General features: G+C 36.6%; 1 protein-coding gene across 4 annotated transcripts in view; it reads right to left on the reverse strand.

Annotated features, from left to right (window-relative positions):
* The window catches only part of RIMS2 (regulating synaptic membrane exocytosis 2), a 629796-nt gene that overhangs the window by 356300 nt on the left and 250804 nt on the right, over positions 1 to 22692 (reverse strand). For all 4 annotated transcript variants that reach the window (XM_006897149.1, XM_006897150.1, XM_006897151.1 and 1 more), the window contains one exon: positions 4068 to 4999. In XM_006897149.1, coding sequence (XP_006897211.1) covers positions 4068 to 4999 — 932 coding nt within the window. The remainder of the gene's footprint in view (positions 1 to 4067; positions 5000 to 22692) is intronic.

Below are 22692 nucleotides of genomic sequence, written 5' to 3' on the forward strand. Positions count from 1 at the left end.
TATATATATTCTGAAGTTACTTAACCTACAGATAACAAAACAAAGACTATTTTTAAAAGATGGTTAGTCCTCAATGAAATGATGTATCAACATAGGACTCTACAAGAAAAGTTTGCCTAAATGTCTCAAATAAAACTTTTTCTAACTATTATGGGAAAAAAATTAAAATACAATCTACCAAGTATAGTTTTGAATTGCGACGTTAGGTATCTTTAAAACATAGCAGGTTCTCAAATCAAACTGATGTTTCCCCCACAAATAATCCAAACTGTTGTTGCTGTTATTGTTATTATATACCATCAAGTCAGAAGTGACTCACGGCAGATTTTCAGAGGTGGTAAACTGGACAGGAGGAGATTACCCATCTTTCTCCTGTGGAGCAGCTGGCTGAGAACAGAAATGCCAAGATCTGACATCATCTCTCATGTATTTACAACTTCTCCTCAATAAATTCTCCTTTTCTGAATATTATCAAACAGGAAAGGATTGATTTATTTAAATTTATTCCCCTAAAATGGAATTAAATTGTGTCTATGGAAAACACATATAAGTAGAATCATATTCTGTTATTCAAACTATTAGATGAAAAGGATTTCTATTAGGATTTAGAGGAGAACAAATACCTTAAAGGCATGTAGTTTCTTTCTATGTAAGTGTTTTAGGTTTGGTGAATAGTATTAAGTAGATAGAAACATAATTTTCATGCAATTTACACATAGCTTTTTTAATGTGTCAAATTTTCACAAGTGAATACTTTAAAATCCTGACATAACTTATTTTTTAAAATTTTAATAGTCATTTTAAAAAATGTTACAGAGAAGTTAGATTTTCATCCATTCATTGTTGCACATTTTACTCCCTCTGCCTTCCTTCCCCCTCCCCAGGTCACTTGTTAAAAATATTCATTTAAAATAAATTATAAGTCCTAAGAGGATAATAAATATAAAAAGGTTTTAAACCTTGCACTGATACCTATCTGACTCATTCGTTATGTTTTTTCCAACATATTTATGTAGTAAGAGTGAAGACTTTAGCAAAAGTTAACAGAACTATCACACCTCCCTTATCTTACCTTTGGTAGCTCTTTATCTTTGGTAGTTCCTACAGACTAACCTAACCTTACAGACTAACCTAAAGGTGGTGTTTCTCTGACAGTTCAAAAGATAGACAATCTCAGCTCATGCAAGTGATAGCCTTTGAAGACCCATGGGAGACCCAACTATGAGTCACTTCCAACTCGACAGAGTGACATTTTAATGAACAGTGTTTTGATTATTTATTGAACTACTTTGAAATGAGATTCTAACTTGACTTTTTCCCACAGTAGGTATTTTTATAAAATCTATTTGTTAAATAATTATATTCTTTTTCCTTGGTTAGTAGAGCTTTTTTACCAACCCATGCATTTTTCAAAATCTATTCTTATTTTTAATATATGAATGATATTAAGGACTTGTTGTTATGTGCCATCAAATCACCTGAGACTCATAGCAACCCTGTGTACAACAGACCTAAACCCTGCTCTATCCTGTGCCAATCTTATTGTCTCTGACATACTTACCCGCATTACCCCAGTCACTGAGTCAATCCATCTCATCAAAGGTCTTTCTCACTTTCACCATCTCAAGCATGACATCCCTCTCCAAGGAATGGTCACTCCTTGCAACATACCAAAAGTATGTCAGATGAAGCTTCAGAATCCTTGCCTCCAAGGAGCAGCTTGGTTTCACCCTCTCCTGGATGAACCGTTATATTCAATACTCTTCTCTAACACTACAGCTCAAAGGTATCAATTCTCCTTTTCTCATCCCTAGTTATTATCCAGCTCTCTGATGCATAACAAGTGATTGCAAAGACCATGGACTACTCAGATATTTTCACTATTTTTTTCTTGCAGATTATCTTTAGAAATAACATATTCTTAGCATCAGAGCTGGATCATGACTAGAAAATTCTTAATCCTAAGAAAGTATTTAGAAAAAAGCATGCATCTTTCATGTACTTAGATTTCCCAACAGGGTTCAGGAAATGAACATCTATTTATATCTTTTGTTTACTCAGTAAAGTTTTTGTCATTTTCTTCCTGCAGGCCTCACATTTATTGTTATTCTTAAGGTACATTTTCTGGTTTTATTTCAGAATGGGAATTAGTTTTCTTTTGTATTTTTAAAGTAGTTGTTGTTGGTATAGTAAATTACTCTACACTGATGTCATAGCCATCTGATTTTGTCTTCTTAATTCTTGGAGTTGTGATAAACAGAAAATGGATTAGTTACTAAACGTTTTTAGGAAATCATTGAGTGTGGGAAAGATTCATTATAGATACTCTTATCTGCTGGATTCAGATCTGGTGGCCTAGTGGAGAGAGTTGTGCTGCCAACGCAAAGGCAGGCAGTTCAAATCCATCAGCTGTTCATTAAGAGAACTACGGGGCAATTGCACTTTAATGCCTTTAAAAAACTGACTGGAAGATCAACTAGGAGTTCTGATTCAATGGCAAGGAATCTGTAGTATTATGGTGCATGTTGAAATAAGTTTGAATTGACTAAAAATTTAAGGATTTAAAAATAAACAACAAAAGCATGAGAAAAACATATTTGAATGTTTAACTACTCAGGAATGAGTAAAGAATTGCTTAGGGTGATAGCAAATGAGCACTGGCAGAATAGTGCATATTGTATTGTGCTGCTAGCCTCAAAGTGAGTGCTCTAATCCACCAGCTGCGATGGGAAGAAGATGGACGTTTTCCTTCTTTTACAATCTACAGCCTCGGAAGCATGATGGAAGGTCAATATGAGTCGAAACTGACTGAACTGCACTTGGGACTATAACAACAATGGCAAAAACTCAATCAAAACACAGAGATGTGGCTATATCAAATCAGTATTTATGAATGACCAGAGAAAAGAAGAAATTAAACATCAAAATGAGAAATAGATCTGGAACTAGTGGCAAATAGGGTAAAATCCTTAATATTATAACTAAATACGAGAAATTCAAGTACCAAACAGGAACATGGGAAGAGGGAATAATACATATAAACAGATAATTTACAGAAGATACCAAATGGTCAACAAACACATAAAATCTTTACCTTTACAATCGAGTTAAAATGACAGAGGTAGCATTTTTGTGACCTATTCAACCAGTCAAGATTTGGTGCATTGAGATTGTAAGGTCAAACATATTTGGCAGGAGGGTAAAGTGTTTCAACCTTTCTGGAAAGCAATTCAGTCATCTCCATTAAAAGATAGATAGATAGATAGATAGATAGATAGATAGATAGATAGATAGATAGATAGATAGATAGATAATTGAGAGATGGAGAGAGAGAGAGAGATGGTAGATAATTTGTGAAATAATCAGAGATATGAGCTGTACAATACATATAAAGACAACTATGAGTTGGAAGTAACCACAATGTCTGTAAATAAAAGAATTCTTAGTTGGTGGCACATCTTAATGACAAAGTGTTAGTGCAGTGTTTTCAAACATTTCTAAAGGACATCTGGGGTATGAAAAAATCTTTTGATAATAATTGGAAATGAAGATAGAAAATTATATAGATAGATGGCATGATACCAACTGTAAAATATCCATGCATAGGAAAGAAAGATAGGAAACATAATAAAATGTTAAATATAACAAAATTAAGTATTTTGTTTAATGTAACAAAATGTTACAACAATGGTTATATCTGAGGATTACAGATAACTTGCATTTTTCACTTTTCATACTTTGAGGAATTTTTCAACTTTCTGTAATTATCATATACTTTTTTTATAAAGATAAAAATGTTATTTTTTAAAACTAAATAAGACACTTTCAACATATGTCATCAAGTGATATTATAAACATTTCAGAGATACAATTCAAGAAAAAAACACCATAATTTTAAAAAACCAGTAGACTTCTCTTTCTGTGAACAGAACATAATCACTTCTTCAGAAAACATTTGGCAGTTCTAGCCATAACCAAGACCATTACGATTCTCTAAAATAAAGGTAGAAGTGGCTAACTATTAAATGTCATAAACGACAGCAGAAAAGCTTGTGAAGAGTGCTTACCTTTTTCACTTACACTCTCACTTTCAATCTCAACATCATCACAGCTTGTATACTCCGGCGTGGACGCTAATTCCTCCTCTGAACTGCTCAGTGACACCTGTCGCATTTTACCTCCTTTCTTTGATTTATGAGGCTTTGGTGGTGGAGGTCGGACTGACTCTGATTGGTCTGAACTGAGGGAATCATTCCTCAACATCGTTTCCATTTTTTCTCGTTTGGTTTTCCTTACAGCAGAGCTGGGGTCTAAGTGGTGCTGTTTCCTTAAGGAGTCAGTGCGCCTCATGTCTGGTCTGTCGATGGGGATGGGACTCCTCCGGGGGGTGGGAGGACTATGGTTTGTGGTCCTTTGTGGGTAAGAACCAGGCCCCTGAGCCTCTCGAGTTCTTTCCATGGAGTAAGATCGCTGATTTTCCAAGGCAGCTCTCCGCTCAGATATAGATCTTTGCCTAGAAGGACGATCCATCCTTAGCATAGAAATCCTGGAATCTTCTAATTCAGCATTTGCCAGGGAAACATCGCTGTGTCTTCTCTCGTGCCTCGCTCGGGACACTTCGGCATGGATACGCATTTGTTCTTCGTAGGGCTGGGGCTTTACTGGATAACGGGCCAAATTGGGGTCACTTCGGTAGCGTGCCTGGTACTCCTCCTCCCTCCTCTGTCTTTCATATTCATCTCTGCTCTCCACATCCTCCTCATCATCGACGATGTACTCTTTGGAATGCCGATGACTTCTCCTGTTGGAGTCCCTGTAATTTACATGATCAGATTCTTCATAAAATTCAGCTTCATGTTGAGATCGCCTATCAGTATAATCTGATGGAGACCTTGGCATTGCGCTGTCTGAAGGAGCATACTGCGAATATTCCTCTCTCTCTTCCCTTGGCTCACCGTACCTTCGGGTCTGGTCCCTGGACAGCGACGGACTTCTTTTCCTAAGTAATCAAAGGAAAAGAAAGATGAAAAATGCAAGATGTAAACATATTCTATACTCTATTGATTCACTGGCAGTTTATTGGATTCATTAAAATCAGTCCTTTCTCTTTTTCCTGACTTCAATCTAAAGACATTACACAGCAAAGGCTTTATTAGCACTCATTCAGTTTGAAGTGCCAATTTAAAAGGTACTTTTAAATGTTATTATAAATAATATAATATAATAATATTATAAATAATGTTTAATTTAAATGCTATTAAAAATGTGATTGTTAACCACCTGACATACTACATGTGAAACAAGCTCACTTTCTGAATTAGACAATCAGCTTCCTACTTAGCTGCTGCAAAAAAGCCTCCATTCTGTCTTTCACTTACGGCAGGTTTTGTGGAACTCCAACTATCCATCTCTCAATTGTCTTTGAATAGCTGAAAAATATTCCTCCTTCTCTCCTCTACCTTCCTGACACCTGGTCATGACAGCCACTTGAATCCAGAATGAAGCTACAAAGAAACCGCTTTGGCTCCAGGATTTAGTATTTTCTGAATAAAACTAAGTACTGGCCCTTAAACTGAATCCTTCTTCTTCAGCTTCTACAAAGACCACCTCCTCACACCGTTAGTTCAACTCATTCTTTATTTTATCAGTATATCTCCAATCCTTTTTGACATAAGCAATTTAAATAAATACTATTTTCATTTTCTGGATTACAAAGTATTTGTCCATCACCACTACTCCAGAAATAATAAGTGACGGCTGTTTATACTCAAGATTCCAATCCCATTACTTCCTATGATTATCAGTTGGCATTGTTTGAGCTCATGGCAGAGAACAGAACAGTGTGAATATTATGATCAACAAGAATACAATATGTGATTACTTCATTAAGGTTAAACCACCTTAATGACACTTCTGCACTCAACACAACATCTCATTACTCACATACCTTCCAGTCTTGGAGAAGATAACATTTTAAGTTCCCAGTATGACTTATTAGCACTGGCACAGCCTCGCAGGACCTTGCAATTGTATGTAATACTCTTTGTTAATAAAGTGGCCCCCCACCCACCATATGAACTCAAATAATGTTAACTACTAACTAGAGGAAATAATTGTATGCAAATCCTGAAGGTTAGGAAAGTATCAGAATACGGCAATGAGGATTTTGCTAGGCCTAAACAATTGCTAATAATAGATAAAGTCAGCTGAAGTGTTAAAGTTAACGATTACAAAGTCCAGTTGTGTGATTTTAGACAATATTTTTAAAAAAACTAGAAGAGCAGAGAAAAATTAAAATTATTCAAATCAACAGTATTATCACTCTCTCCTAAAGTTTCCTCTCTATCAGCTAAGCTCTTCACCCCCACATCGAGTCATACAATCTACCAACGTCTGAATCACAGTTCATTAATGGAAATACAAGTCATTCTAGGTTTTCAAGTGCAAAGGGTCTTAATAGAGAAATAAGAAGTTCATCAACTGTTGAAATGGCTAAGAAAATGAAGGCCAGCAATGTTAATGTTGCTGATCTTGGTTTAAAGAAACAAAGACAATTATGCATTTCAAAAGTCATATAGAACTTGCTACCAATGATTTCAATAAGTAGAGCATTGGGGTTAATTAACAGAAGCTTGTCCAGGGGCTGTCCTATTTGCCCATCTGCCTGTTTATAACTGGGGCTTGACAATACTGGCATCCATCTTTCAGACTACACATTAACACACATAGTAGACTCTAAGAGGGAATCATACAGAGAAAAGAATAGCATATATTAAAAAAAATCTGATCTGGTTCTGAAATGTTTTATGATTAAACTACTGGATATGATTTTATTACTTTCCACATTTAAAGTGATAAAAAATTTAGTATTTAATACAAATCTTTTGATTACTTTATTGCATATAATCATTGATCCTACAGTTGAAAATGCAGAAAGCAAGACTTCCAATGAAATAGTATAGTAACAGCCCACACAATGTTCTGCATCTATATAGACACGTTATACATCACTATCTTTACTTTTACCATTATTTTTAAACATATTGAAAAATTCATACTCTAGCAGGGCAGCAAAGCATCACATAAAGAACACTAGATTTAAAGGATTTAGGTTTTTATCTCAAGTTTTTATATAATCAGTTGTTAGAACATAAAAAATCATTTACTCTTTGAGATTGTTTCTTAAAGGTAGATGTAAAAGTTAATTACATTAAATCATGTATTCTTTTAAAATTTGTTAGTTAAGAACTAAAGGCTACACACTACATAACAGGACCAGGAATGCCAAAATGATAAAACATAATCCTTGATTTTAAGAAGCTCACTGAGACTATGATCATAAAATACCAATTATTGTTGTTGTATACTGTAGAGTTGGAACCAACCCCTTGCTGACCCTCCGGCAGGTTTTCAGAGGCAGTTAATCACACAGGAGGAAATTGCCCATATTTCTCCCACGGAGCAGCTGGTGGCCTCAAACTATGTGCCTTTGAGATTGTAGCGCAGCTTCGTATCACTGGGCCACCAGAGAAACAATTTAATAAAGTAATATTCCTAATTGAAAGCTAAAAGAAAAAATTCTGAAAGGAACTAAGACTTAACAAATATGTGTACATTTACTATAGACCAAATGATAAGAAAACACATAACAAACAAAAAGAGCATCCTCATTAAGTTACTATTATTTTAACTAATTTTTATTACTCCAAACTATAAAATTATAAACTAGAAATAGCAATGTTAGTCAGGAGAGTGCCTGATCCAGGCCATGGTCTTTCCAATTATGTGCTATGCATCAAAAAGCTGGATGATGACTAGGGATGACAGAAAGAAAAATTATGCCTTTGAGCTGTGATGCTGGAGAAGAGTATTGAATATACCATGGACTGCTAGGAGAACAGATTTATCCTAGAGAGGGTGAAACCAAGCTGCTCCTTGGAGGCAAGGATTCTGAAGCTCCATCTGACATATTTTAGGCATGTTGCAAGGAGGGACCAGGTCTTGGCGAGTGACATCATGCTTGGGAGGGTAGAGGGACAGTGCAAGAGAGAAAGACCCTCAATGAGATGGACTGACTCAGTAACTGAGGTAACAGGGGTGGGTGTGTCAGAGAAAATACTCTTGGCTCAGGATAGAACAATGCTCAGAGCTGTTGTACATGGGGTCACCTCAAGTTGCAAGCAACTCAATGGTACATACAACAACTTGCCTTATTAAATTAGGAACTTTCCATGATAATCCATCTCAAGAACCAACATAGAAGCAGCTCAGCAAGCACTTTTCATATGCCCTTCCCTTTCAGAAGATCATATGAATGAATGATCCTGAACTGTCTACCTTCCTTCTATATTAATGAAACTTCCAGTTCTCCATTCTCTATTATCTCAGCTGGGGGAGATCTGAAGAAAAAAACAAGCAGATTAAATCAGTGTGAATGGGTACTTATTTGGTTTTGTAGTTTACTTCAAAATCCAACCACTATTTATGAAATCACTTCTTTGGAAAAATATATCTAGAGTGACAATCACTTTACAAGTAAACTTTGGGAACAAACTCTCTTGTTAATTAGGAATTTCTAGTAGTATAGTGAGTAGCACATAAGTAGGTCATTTTTTTTTACAAAAAGAAATTTGCATTTCTACCATGACAAATTAATATTTTTATAAAGTCAGCATGGATATATAATAGGAGTCTATAGAGTATATATAACATAGGAATTAAATAACATTTCATTGATAATCAGGAATATATGGAGTGGCATCCACTTCTGTAATAGCTTGCCTCCGGAAACCCTATGAACCTGGAGAGAGGATGAAAGACACGCAAGCGTTGAGGACTCTCCTTCCTGTGACTGGATGGCACCTAACAACAATAACATCGACATAAAGAGATCAGCTGGCCCAGTGGACAGAAGGCAATGCTACCAAGCCAAGGTGGGTGACTTATTCTGTGGGCCTCAGCCTGTCTTTCATTGTTTTTGTTCAGACATTCCTCTAGGTCATATAGCCCTGATGTACAAGTTGCCGTACAGCGGTAACTTGTGGTTGCTGTGAAGCTGAACACTGTGACACTGACGTGTCAAATGTGTTAATGGTTGGTTACCCAATGCGCACAGAGAGTGGGGAGGAGCTCGCCGATTAAAACAAGCTTTGAAGGAGGAGTGGCATCCACTTCCATAATAGCTTGCCTCCGGAAACCCTGTGAACCTGGAGGGAGGATGAGAGACACCCAAGCGTTGAGGACACTCCTTCATAGGGTCGCTATGAGCCGCCTGCGACTCGACAGCACTTAACAACAACATTATAAAGTGCAGGATAGTGCATGACAGGGCAAGTTTTTGATCTGCTCATGAGGTCACAATGAGTAGTTGTTGACTCACTGAGATGTAACAAGGACAGCATTATAGACAGCTGACAGCTAAGTCTGCCAATAGCTCTACAAGAGAGAGGTATGATGTCTCCTCCCATGAAGATTTACAGCCCAAGAAATCCCATGGAAAGCCACTATGAATATGAACTGACTAAATGGCAATAGGGAGTGGTGGCATGGCGGTTAAGAACTCAGAGCTAAGTGAAAGATTGAAGGTGGGAAACCATCTGCCAGTCTCAGGTAGGATGTGGTGTTCTACTCCCATAAAGATAACTTTGGCAATACTATGAGGAAATTCTCCTCTCTTTTATAGGCATTTATGAATTGGAATCCACCGGAAGGGAAAGGGGTAATACATTTCAGTTCCAAAATAAAGTCTGTGAAACATTCTAGCTAAACTAACTCATCGCCACAGATGAAAGTGACTCTTTGCTGGCCCTCCCCTGGATTTCTGGCTGCAGCCTGCACAGGAGGCTGTCCATCTCTCTTCCACAGAGCCACCAGTGGGCCTGAACTGCCAAAGAGGCTTGAGTTCTGGGTTAGGAGCACAGCTCAGGGACCATCAAGATCTCTAGAGCAATTCATTAACATCACATATTAAAGTTTGTAGCACATAATCTGAGTGCCTTTTTAAAGCATATCTTAAGAGAACTGAATTTAATATTAAATCAAGGAATGATTTTGTTTCAGAGATTATAAAATTTGCCTAAGATACATGTCGATTTGCTCAGGATAGAATAATAGAAGAATAGCGACATGCTTTCAGAAATTGGAATAGCTACTTTTACTCCTCCTCTTAACATGAACTTAAGTTTGGGTGTTTCGGTTGTTCTTTTCTCCCCATATGCTTTAAGATATGTTAAAAACCTATATTAGGAGCAAGACAACACTCTTGGAATAATAATGCACCCCTAAAAAATAAGAATCCGCTGCCAATCATTCCAAAATAAATAATTTCTACCAATTATATAATAAGTTATATCTTGTTTAAAACTCAAAAATCTATGGTTATTGAGTAGCTTCTGATTCACTGCAACCCTACAGGACAGAGCAGAATGTCCTCATTTGGTTTACAAAGTTCTAAGTTTTTACGGAAGCAGATAGCCCCATTTTTCTCCCATAGAGTGGCTGGTGGGTTTCAACTTCCAGCCTTTTGTTAGTAGCTGAGCCCATTAATCACTATGACAGTGACTTATCTCGTATATACTCTTCTTTAAATGAAAACTGTTCTGTTTCTGCTGTTGGGTTCTGTGTAGTCAGCTCCACCTCACAGTCACCTTAAGTCCAACAGAACAGGGTTCCCTGATTCTATGCCCGCCACACAACTTCGGCTGTGGGTAAGCTCTCTGTTGCAGTCACTCTGCCAGTCCGTCTCATTGCCTGTCTTCCTCTTATATCGTTAAGCACTGGGTTTATTTAATGAACTGAAGAAAAGCAATGCAAATTACATAACTGCATCTCTAATCACTACCTCTACCATTGGCTAGTATAAGCAAACTTTATCACTTATTCTTACCAGGTGGAAAACCTTTAGTAAGTAAAAGAAAATAATAATGTGTGTACTTCTTTAAATCATCTTAAGTATAAAACAGTGCATACCTCACAAGTCATATAGTTCAGAAGAATGAAGAAATTCATTTAGGCTCTCATCATTTATTCAATTATAAAAACTTGAAGTAGTTAAACATAGCATTAAAAAATTAACTTTCTTTAGAAAAAAATGTATTTCTGACATCATTCTCATTTCAAATATAACAATTATATCTAAGTTCACTTTATATTTACTTATTATAATTATTTTCTCTCTTATCACATTATTATGGTTATAACTTTATGAAGCCACTTTCCTGAATATCATAATTTAAACAATCTGAATATATTCTTGTCAATACTTTTCTATTCATAGTCTTTTAAGTTTTGTCATATAATTATTCAACACATTTAAAAATATTCTAACTGTATTGTACATGTTTGCTCATGTGTTGTAAATGTTACTCTGACTAGAGACTACAGTTGGACTGAGAAACTGCCCAATTAATCTAGCTGAGACTCCGTGTCAAAAGACCATGCTGACAGGTAAGAAACAAACATACTAACCAAATAAAGGCATTTTTCTCAATTTATATTGCATATTACATTATCATGTTCTCATAATAATGTCCACTTAATATTTTTACCATCTTATTTGGTTAGATTTTATTTTATTTTATTTCCTACAATACGGACCATACATACTATTAAATAATCACTAAATCCCTAAAAATAAAATCCAATAAATATTTGAAAATATTGTAAAGACAAGGATTAAATGAAAACTCAAGTTTGAGTGTTAATAGTTTTTAACTGAAAAGTATGTAACATTTAAATAATAATATTGATATTAATTTCTACAAATTCAAATTTTATATTTTTACTACAATTATTAAGCACTGGCTATAGGAAAATCTGATCTGAATTATTCATTTAATGTACTTCACTAAAAAGTTGTCATTTGGTAAATAAAAGTAAAACCAACATAAGCCATATTAATCATGAATGTTGCTGAACCCTGAAACATTCTATTAATACAATTAAACAGCACTAATATGAAATTTTAAAACAACACAGCAATCAAATTATATAATATGAAGTGGATAAGATATATTAAATCAAGGATTTAACAGAGATACGTGATCCTATAAAACATGAAATACTTTCGATTTTCATGGTTTCCTCAAAATGCACTTTAAAAAAAAAAAAACTAAGTAAGAGCCACCAAAACCAGTAAGATATAGAAATCTTTGTTATATATCACAATGACTATTTTTAACACGTTTTGTTGTTTTACCTTTTGCTCAATCAATGCACATCTGTCGAGCACGGAGTATCATGTTGACGAAAACACATCAACATTGCGCCAGGCGGTGCTTGCTCTTAATCCTTCTAGCTCCAGCAAAATCACAGGAGCCATCCTTAATCAGATGATTTGACAGCCACTCCTTGCTTACAATCATTTCATTTCAAAGGTCAGTTTCTAAAAAGTTATTCATACAACAACACTCATTCAAAAATGGAGTCATAAAAGCCTCTAGGGATGGGCCTATTAAGAGAATGGGTCTACTTTAATGCTGTTACTCTGTGGCTGTATATAGCTCGAGGTCAAATAAGAACATACCCTGTAAGGAGGATTATTGTCCTTAGCTGATTAGTGCCTCTCAGTACTAAACACCAAATGCAACCTACATCCAAGGCAGTTCTGGGCACTATACTTAAAACTGACAGATTCAGGGATTTACAAATCAGGTTCTTCTATAGGAATTCCAGTGTTTCTAAAATAACACAAGTCACTATGCTTATTGTCAACAAATCTACTACCCAGCATTAATCATAAAACGGTTGAAGATGGAAAAATGTGAGTGACAGTTCAACAGGGCAATTCTGTTCCATCTTTTTAACTTCACAAATTTCCAATTTTTACTTTAAAAAAAAAAAAGGAAATGTCCTCGTAAGTGGAATGAGACAGGAAACAGCAGTGTTCATATTAAGATAATAAAGAACAAGGTGCTCTGTGAATGAATACTGAGGTCAAATCAATCCGTGCTCATTTTATTGTATCATTTATCTTCAAAATGTCTCCATTTAGTCATTCAAAAAGAAAAAAACACGAAGACTCGGTTCTGTGAAAAAAACCCACAATTTTATAGATAGAAATAATATACCTCTGAAAATTATATTTAAGTAAATCCAAATAAGTTTATATTAAATTGAAAAAGGTAAGTGTTAAAGAGAAGTAGATATGCAGAAGTATTCTATGCAATGTATATCTATAAAATTTTCTCAAATTAAGTACAAGTTTGTAGAAATAGTAGGGGAGAAGGTTGACACTCTGCTGCCACCCCTCACCTCTACTATTAAAGTTGTAGCTTCTCTAACTTTTCTACTAAAAATTTCCTTTTTTACAATTTCTACTGTCTCTACCACTTACAGTCTATGGAGTTTTCTAGCTCTCTGTTTTCCTTTTCTGTTGCCTTCCAACGTTCTTGGTCTTCTTCCAATATTATTTTCCACATTTTCAAATCTTTACTTTTACGTGGTTTTTCACTCCCTGGAAGTAGTTCTGTTATATTCATTTTTATGAGATCTAATTTTGGGTTATCAAGATTTCTTTAGAATAATTGAAACTCATTGACTCTAGAAGCACAAAATAGCAAAAAGATGCCATAACTAAAAAATCAACTTCATTTTACTCATGCCAGTATTATGAACTTTTATTAGAAAGATGTGCTAAGTGGGAGAAAATTGTGCACAAATAAATTGTTGCCACTTTCCTCTCCTCTGCAGCTCTCTCAAAATTTCTACCCAGATAATAGAGCCAGAGGGTAAAACCTGACCATATGCTAATTCAACCTGAAGTGCGGTTTATGGTTTCATTTTTAAGGTGAGTCTTTATAGGGAGTGCTGGTGGCCTAGAGATAAGAAACTATGCTGAAATCTCAAAGGCCTGTTGTTCTAATTCTTTAGTTCCTACCCAGGGGAAAGATGGACAATCTCCTCCCATGTGATTTACAGCCTCTGAAAACCTGCTGGAGGGTCAGCTATGGGTTGACTGCAACTCGATGGCACACAACAATAACAACCTGAGTCTCAAGGAGTCTGGGAAAAGGGGGAGCATAAAATAATAATTCAATGAAAATATATTCAATGAATAAGGTAGAAGAAATAGAAAAGGAAAGAAGAAATACAGAGATGTTAAGCCAACTACCACTTCCCATGACTATCATGGCTCTCCTTCCCCAAGTCCTCCAATAAACTTGGACAAAGGCTCTTAACTCTAGTTTTGGTTTTTGTTGTTGTTTTTAAATTTTATTTTATGAATTTTTGTGTGTGTACCATCAAATCGGATCTGACAGGTACAGGAGGAGATAGATCCTCCTTCTCCAGCAAAGTATCTGGTAGATTCAAACTGTGTACCTCTGGGATTGCAGTGGAGCTTCTTGCCACAAGGCTGCCAGAGCTCCTGTTTTGTGTTGGGGTTTTTGTGGGTGTTTTTGTCTTGTTTTGTTTTGTTTTTTTAATGGGGGAAGGATAGCAATCCCAAAGTCAGCTCCATCTCATTTTGGTCTCTGGGCCTCTGCTCTGGTCATGACTGCTGCTGTTGCTATAGGTCTAGCCAGTGCAAGAATGTTGACACCCAAAGGTGCACACTGCATGCCTACTTCTCCTTTGCTGGTGGTCAGATTCTCAAATTCTGTGGCTGAATCTGCTCAATTTAATGGCAACACTAGCAGATTCCCTTAGGATCATCTAGTGGATAAGCGAACATGCCCTATTCACATATTTCCAGTTATCCACATGGCAAAGTCAGTCAACAGCTAGGGAAGCCATTCTGAATAATAAACCAATAACATCACATTAAGTATTTATTTCCTAATTAGAAAGACTCAACTATCACTTTAAAATTTGAAAGCGATAGATAAGTGAGTTTAAGTCTATGTCTTATTCTTCATCTCCAGTAGCTTTCTACTTGATTGAGAAACCCTGCTGGGTATATATTCAAATCACATCCAATAACCAAACACCTCACACCTCCACATTATTTCTCGTGTGAATTACTAACAAGCTTCTTAACTATTCTTCTTGCTTCCATCTGACCTCCTCCCAGTCCACACATGAGCCATAATGTTTTCAAATAATGTCACGCATGTGCTTAAAACCCAGAAACTTATCATTTTACATAGGAAGTGGATCAAATTCTTACCTGACCTAAAGTATCTGATACCCAGTCTGGCATTTTCGCCTACTGTTCACCCAACACATACTCAGATCCGTCTATACTGATTTCCTTGGATGCTCTCTTTGAAACACTCGCTTGTAGGTCCTTCTGTCTGTAACATGTGCTTCTAGATATCAATGGAGATAACAATTTGCCACCTTAAATTCTTAACTCCGTTTTACATCCTCTAAGTAACCTATTCTGATGATTCAGCTTAATATATTTCAGTCTCCTTCATCTTTTAATTATGCATAGGCTGGTTGGTTTGTTTGTCTGTCTATCAGGCTTACTGTTTACTCATGTTAAAACCATGTTTCACAGGCAGAGATCATTGTCTCAGCCACTATCTCAATGCCTAGCAAACAGGAAGTAATAAGGATTTGACAAATAAAGCATATTTTTACAGCGTGCCCCAACTCGCTAATGGCTCGAATCCACCATTACCTCTAAAAAATAGCATGTTCAATCTCCTCTCAGGCAATTTTGAGGATCACAGTTATGAGTTTTTTCCTAATTTAACAGCAATGAGTTTGAGTGTTTTCTCCCATGAGAAAGATTATTTACAATATAAAATTAATACTACTAGTCTAAAATTGGGATGGGTGTGTCAGAGGCAGTGAGGTTGGCGCAGGATAGAGCAGGGTTTAGGGCTGTTGTGCATAGGGTCGCTATGAGTCGAAAATGACTCGACAACACATAACAACAACAACAACAACAGTCTAAATTCATACTATTTATTTCCTTTATTTTCATTTTAAGTTGTGAGCTTAAAATATGCTCGCAAACTACCCAAATTATTACTCTCCGTGAACCTGTACAGGACATTCCTTATATGTAATAGGAAAAGCACCCTCTTAGTTCTCCCTGAATATTTTTCTGCTATTTTGTTGTTTAGGATCAGAGAATTTAAGTGACTTTAAAAAACAAAAACAAAAAAAAAGAAAGAAAATGAACACTGTGCTGTCTGATATAGGGGAAAGCAAAGGGTTAAAGAAAAGCTTTCTCAAGAGTAGAAAAGAGAGACTAAAATATAGTGCTACAGCTCTGGCAAATTAGCCCACCACTAATTTACATGAGAATACAACTCAATCAAATGATCTTAGAGAAAGACAGATATGAAGAAGGCACTTGCTCAACAAGCTGCTTCTTATGAGAGAATAATAATGCAATACTGCTATATTTATATATTAGATACACCCACAGCCATCAAGTGGGTTCTGACTCACAGAGATCCTTCCTTCTGCTTCCAAGCCTGTAAGTATCTTTTTTTAAAATCTTATATTGGTTTGCTCACAAAGTTCATATACATTGTGTTTCACACTATTCTTCATTCATGTTGTGTCTCATACAATCATTTCCATGCATTGTTTTATAAAATCAATCACCACTAGACCTTGCCCATCATTATCCAGTCTTTTTAGGTCCCCACTGTATTTTTCCCATCTCCTTCATCCCCTCCCTCAACCCACCAAACTGTGCAACCCTGTGGTTTTGCCCCTCCCCATCTGCACCTCTCTACTCCCACCCCTCCCAAGCCTGTAAATCTTTACAGGAGGAATCTGCTCATCTCTTTCCCTCAAAGTGGCTGGTGGATTTGACTATTAAGTTAGTAGCCTAACACTAACACACTATGATATATACACACATACATATATATATTTATATATACACATATCTATTCATTCATATCAGTAGAGTGCTCTGGTGGTCTAGTGGTAATATGCATTGTCTACCCAAAGGCAGGCAGTTCAAATCCTCCAGGTGCTTCATGGGAGAAAGATGGGTATTCTCCTTCCCTTGGGATTTATTGCCTCTGAAAACTAGCTGGAGTGTCGGTCACCTATGGGTTGGTTCCAACTCAACAGCACATAACAACTTTCATAACAATATGGTAATAAAAAGTTTTCTAAAAACATTGAGTATATTTGAAAGAAAATAAGCACACTTTCTCTTTTATTGTTGTCAAATTAATACCTGCCCTCCCAGTGTGTTTCTAAGCCGAAAAATCACATGGGAGGAGACTGCCTATCTTTCTCCCGAGTAATGGCTGATAAATTCCAACTCGCAGCATAACTCACTATGAACTATACCACCGGGCCTTAAGCACATACATAACATGATTTATCTTTTTTCCACAAGATTCACATTCAGATCTGACTCAGTTACCAATATAATAATTAAAGAAACCTCATTAATTTTTTTGTTAACAGAATGTTCTTTCTCAAACAGCAAGAACAACACTGAACATCTGCATGCCAGCATGATCCATATTAATAGCGGGTTGCTGCAAATTGTTTCAATCAATCTTCCAGTTACAGATGTAGTATATGATGTAACTCCTGAAAGAAAAATTCTCTTCAAACTCCTTAATCCCTAAAGACTTGCAAAATACTGTAGAGTGGACTGTCTAAGCAGATTGTCTCCAAAGGTGGCTGAAAGTATATCTTAGTATGCAACCATTTCCATTCCATCTTCAGTTTCAGGAAGTTCCTCAAAAACCCATATACATCCACACTACAAAGAAACAAGTAACTGAAAGATGATGGGAATGTTAAGATTTTCAGAGTGAAAAAGACAGCATTGAAACCAGTGAGTAAACCTTGAATTAAACGTTCTCTTTAAACACTTTAGTTCTTTCCTTGGGGAAATTCTGCTTTCAATAAAGAAGATCTGTCTCTTAGGAGATCCTTCCTTCACACTCCTCTGAAAATTTCCTCTGCTAATGATGAATAAGAGAAAGACAGAAAAGACAAGAGAAAGGGAGGAAAGAGAAAGGAGGGGAAGGGAGGAGAGGGGAGGGGAGGAAAGGAGTGGGGGGGAGAGAAAGAGAAAGAGATGATAGATTTTGGAGTAACTCTCTGGTTAGTAGAGAAAACAGTTAACACAGATCGTTGCTAACCAAAAGTTTAGGAGAGTTAGTCTACCTATCAGCATCTAAGAAAAGAGGTCTTGTGATCTCCCTCAAAATAAAACCAAAAAACAGCCATTCAAAGCTCTACGTAACCTAGTTCTATTTTAATACACATGGGTTGCCATGTCTGAGAACAATTTCTGAACAGTTCTCAGTAGGAGCTTGAGTTGAGTCCCAAATAAGATGAGGCAGAAGCTAATCAGATACGGAGCAAGTTTCACTTCTCAAAATTAAGTCTGTTACATTTCATTTCCTGTGGTCTCAGAATATTTAAAACATAGTATTCTTTTCAAAAAAGCCACATTAAAAGGAAAGCATCAACTGAGAAGCATATTTGAGATTAAGCATGATGAATCACATTCCCAAAATCACAAACCAGAGTTAGGATTCTCTTTAAAATATATACAAATTCCTTCAGAAAAGATACTTTCATACGTAAAATTTTGACGATTTTACAAGGAACAGATAGAGATAACATAGCATCGTGGTATGACACTGTGAAATTGCTTACCTCACCCTTCACTGATGTCTATTTTCTTAAGTATGGTAGGTTATAAGATAGAAACATGCTGTTGGGGGTCATTTTTTAAACATAAATGTATACAGTTTTAAAAATACTATATTTTGCCCCTATTATATATTACTGAGATTAGAATCTGTAATATTTTTAATAAAATTATTCTCTTAACAACTGTTACTGTTGCTAGGTTCCATCGAGGTAACTACTGAGCAATAGATCTGAATCTTGCTCTCTCCTGAACCATCCACATGATCTCCAACCCATATTTACACTCACTGTGTCAGTCCATCTTGTTGAAGGTCTTCTTCTCTTTCTCTGGCCATAAATTTCAAAAATATTATTTAAAAGTAACTTTTCAGAGGTGTGGTTACTTAGTCTTCTGAAGGAAGAAACCAGTAAATGTTCTCTGGAAGCAAATGCGGGAAATGCCTGTTTGTAACATACCTTTCTCTTCCTTCTTGGAGGACAAGGAACGTTTCTTCCTTGGCCAGCTTTGTGGTTTAAATGGGCTTGGCCTCAATGACCCTAGAACAGTCCCTGATTAGAAAATCCAATCTGTAGGTGCTATCCCTGTTCACAGGGCTTGCTGGTGAACTGGCGACTCGATGTGAGCTGGGCAAACCCCATTATTCTTCAGGATGCTTATCTGCTAGTGCTTACATTGGGATTTTTTGTTTTACAAATGAGGTAAATTCTCTCGGGAACAATGGAAGCCAAGTTATGGCTAAAATTTAGAGAATTCTTTTCAAAAGGAAGTCAATGTAATGTAAAAGACAATTTCAAATAGGAAGAAACAATTTGAGTCACAAATCACACTACCTGAGATTGATTCATCATTAGTCCTGACCTAAAGCAACACGTACCTCCAGAGTTTGGGGTTAGAAAAACAAACAAATCTCTTCTTTTTAAAATCTAATTTGGATTTTCTAGTACTTGTAAATTTTTTGACTGGCAAAGAATCTATGAGGCAGACCCTAAATTCTGTGTGTTCCTTTCTCACTAGTTATCATGATTTTACCAATTATGTGTCTTTGGACACTGACATCATTGTGCTTCAGCATTTGGAGAGGTCTCTGACAACAGATATTTCCAGTGCAATATGTCTCCTGATCTCCTGGCTGCTGGTACCAAGGGTGTTCACTGTGGATCCAAGTATGATGAAGTCATTGACAGTTTCAAACTTTGCTCCAACTATCATGATGTTGTCTATTGATCCCGCGGTGAAGATTTTTGTCTTCTTGATGTTAGAGGCAAGGAAGGTGAAGCTTCGTCCCGCATCCTTTAGAAATGTTGTTAGAAGGGACTATCCTTTGGAATAGGACATCCTGCTAGGAAAGGTGGGAGTCTGAGTGGAAGAAAGGACTAACATGAATGAGATGAATTCATATGACTTCAGCAATGGGCTCAAGTATGTCAGAAACGATGAACATGGCATTGGATAGAACAAGGTTCAAATCTACTGTTCTTAGAGTAGCTATGAGTCATACTAGTGTGACTAAACCACATAATGACAATATCGCTTTGGAAATTGGTTTCACCTTTATCTAAAAATGATCACTACAGCATCAGTGTGTATGATCTGGTCACATGGTTTCACTAAAATAGTGTCAGTTTCATAGTAAAATAGGTCAATTTAATATTTAGACTATTAAATAGATTATTCTATTTACATTAACTGTAAAAGGAAGAATAAGGCAAGAATGGGGAAATCTCGCCTCACATACGTTGGGAATGTTGTCAAGAGATGAGTCCTTGGAACAGAATTCATCCAAGGAAAGAGGGAGGGAAAGGACCCAGTGACTACAACAATGATTTGGAGCATATCCAAGATGGTGCGGATAGTGTAGGATACGGCAAAGAGCAGACCTGTCGTCCACAGGATCTCTATACATCACAGTTGATTCAATGGTGCCTAACAGCAATGCTTTATAAAAGAACCAAAACCTGCTTAAAAATCTATTGTTATGTGCCACCAACTCACCTGCAACTCTCAGTGACCCAATGTACAACAACAGCGCTAAACCCTGCTCTATCCTGTGCCAATCTTATTGTCTCCAACACACTTACAATAATTACCCCAGTCACTGAATCAATCCATCTCATTGAGGGTCTTCCTCTCCTGTCCCTCTACCCTCCCAAGCATGACGTCCCTCTCCAAGGACTGGTCCTTCCTTGCAACATGTCCAAAGTACATCAGACAAAGCTTCAGAATCCTTGCCTCCAGGGAGCATCCTGGCTTCACCGGCTCCAGGACAAACTTGTGTGTTCTCCTAGCAGTCCATGATGTATTCAATACTCTTCTCCAGAACCATGGCTCAAAAGCGTCAACTCTTCTCCTATCATCCCTAGTCATCATCCAGCTTTCTGATGCATAGTAAGTAATTGCAAAGACCATGGCCTTTATCAGGTACATCTTAGTCTCCAGATTGACATCACTGCTCTTCAGTACTTTGGAAAGGTCTCTCACAGCAGACATTCCCAGTGCAATTCATCTCTTAATTTCACTCTTGCTTGTACCAAGAGTGCTGATTGTGGAGCCAAGCAAACAGAAGCTGTTAACAATCAATCTCTTCACCATCTATCATGGTGCTGCCAATCGGCCCAGTGGTGAGAATCTTGGCTCTCTTGATGTTGAGCTTCAATCCATATGGAATGCTGCAGTCCTTGACCCTCTGCAGCAAGCACTTTAGGTCCTACAAAACTTAAAATATTTGTACATTTTCTTTGACATGTACAATGTACATGATCTCAAGCTTGCATTTTTAGTGTTAAGATGCATATGATAATTACACTAGGCTTGTTCTATTTAAGGCTAGAAAAAGATTAAAAATAAATCACACTCTACATGTCTCTGGCAAAAGTAACAAGCAACATCTTAAAAATTAATTCATATAAAATCATCCTCCACTGAACTTCTAAGCTAATGCTGAAAGAAAAAAAGACATAAATGTCAAATGAAACATTACCTCAGTTACGACACAGCTGAAATTGGAGAGTGTGTCCTATATTTATGTAAAAGTGAGCTTCCAAATACCAAGCCGAATAGAAAAGGCAGTGAGATGGGCCAAGAGTCATTATACAAATCACACTCTTTCTTCTTTCTTGTCCTTTTATTTATTCTAGAAAGAAAAGAGTCCACTGGATTGACGGCAGTAGAGCAGCAGCCAGTATATTTTTGGGGGTGTTTTTTTTAAAAACATATCGAGAGAAGTACTGGCTCCCAATTATGGCAGTTCTGTTGGTGAAAGAGGGAGTACTTAACATAGTTTTGTCCTCATCACGGCTTAGTCTCTAACAGAATATGAGTTATGAGTGTGTTATAAGGAAAAGTAAGAAAAAGACTTACTGTAGATCTTATTACACTTATTTAAAGTACCATATTATCACACCTATCATTTTTAACACTTGTTTAAGTTCATGTAATCGCAACCTATATTTATTGTATCATAACACTTAATTTAAGTTTAGCTGACCCTGAATAATGTCATCAAGTAACAATGATGTATTTCAACCATATGTTAAACACTCAGAAAAAAAACAGTTCATATTAATGCATGCATGACAAAAATATTCTTCTAAGTAAAAGGCCTCTATAATCCCTTCTCCATTCTTTTACAAGATTCTTTGTTGTTGTTGTTAATGTGCCGTCGAGTCGCTTGCAACTCATAGCGACGCTATGTACAACAGCCCTAAACCGTGCTCTATCCTGTGCCAATCTCATTGCCTCTGACAAACCCATCCCGAGTACCCTAGTCACTGAATCAATCCACCTCATAGAGGGTCTTCCCCTCCTGCGATGTCCCTCCACTCTACCCAGCATGATGTCCCTCTCTAAAGACCTGTCTCTCCTTACAATATGTCCAAAGTATGTCAGACGAAGCCCCTGTACTTCTACATTATTTCCAATGATGATATAATAATTCCTTAAATTGTATATGCTGTATTGTATTAGGGAGTCTGGTGGAACCTTAGTGAGTTGAACTGCTATTTCAAAGGCCAATATTTGTGTCTGGCAGTATGAATCCACCAGTGTGGTGTTAGGATTTTTGACAATAACTTTTCTCTCCATTTCCTTATTCCCTTACTGGGGAATGGTCTCCAGTTACCTCAACTGCAGGCACATCATTCACTCACTGATCA

Source organism: Elephantulus edwardii, unplaced genomic scaffold, assembly GCF_000299155.1.
Source record: "Elephantulus edwardii isolate Elephantulus edwardi_28Jun2011 unplaced genomic scaffold, EleEdw1.0 scaffold00202, whole genome shotgun sequence".
In the NCBI taxonomy this organism is placed as follows: Eukaryota; Metazoa; Chordata; class Mammalia; order Macroscelidea; family Macroscelididae; genus Elephantulus; species Elephantulus edwardii.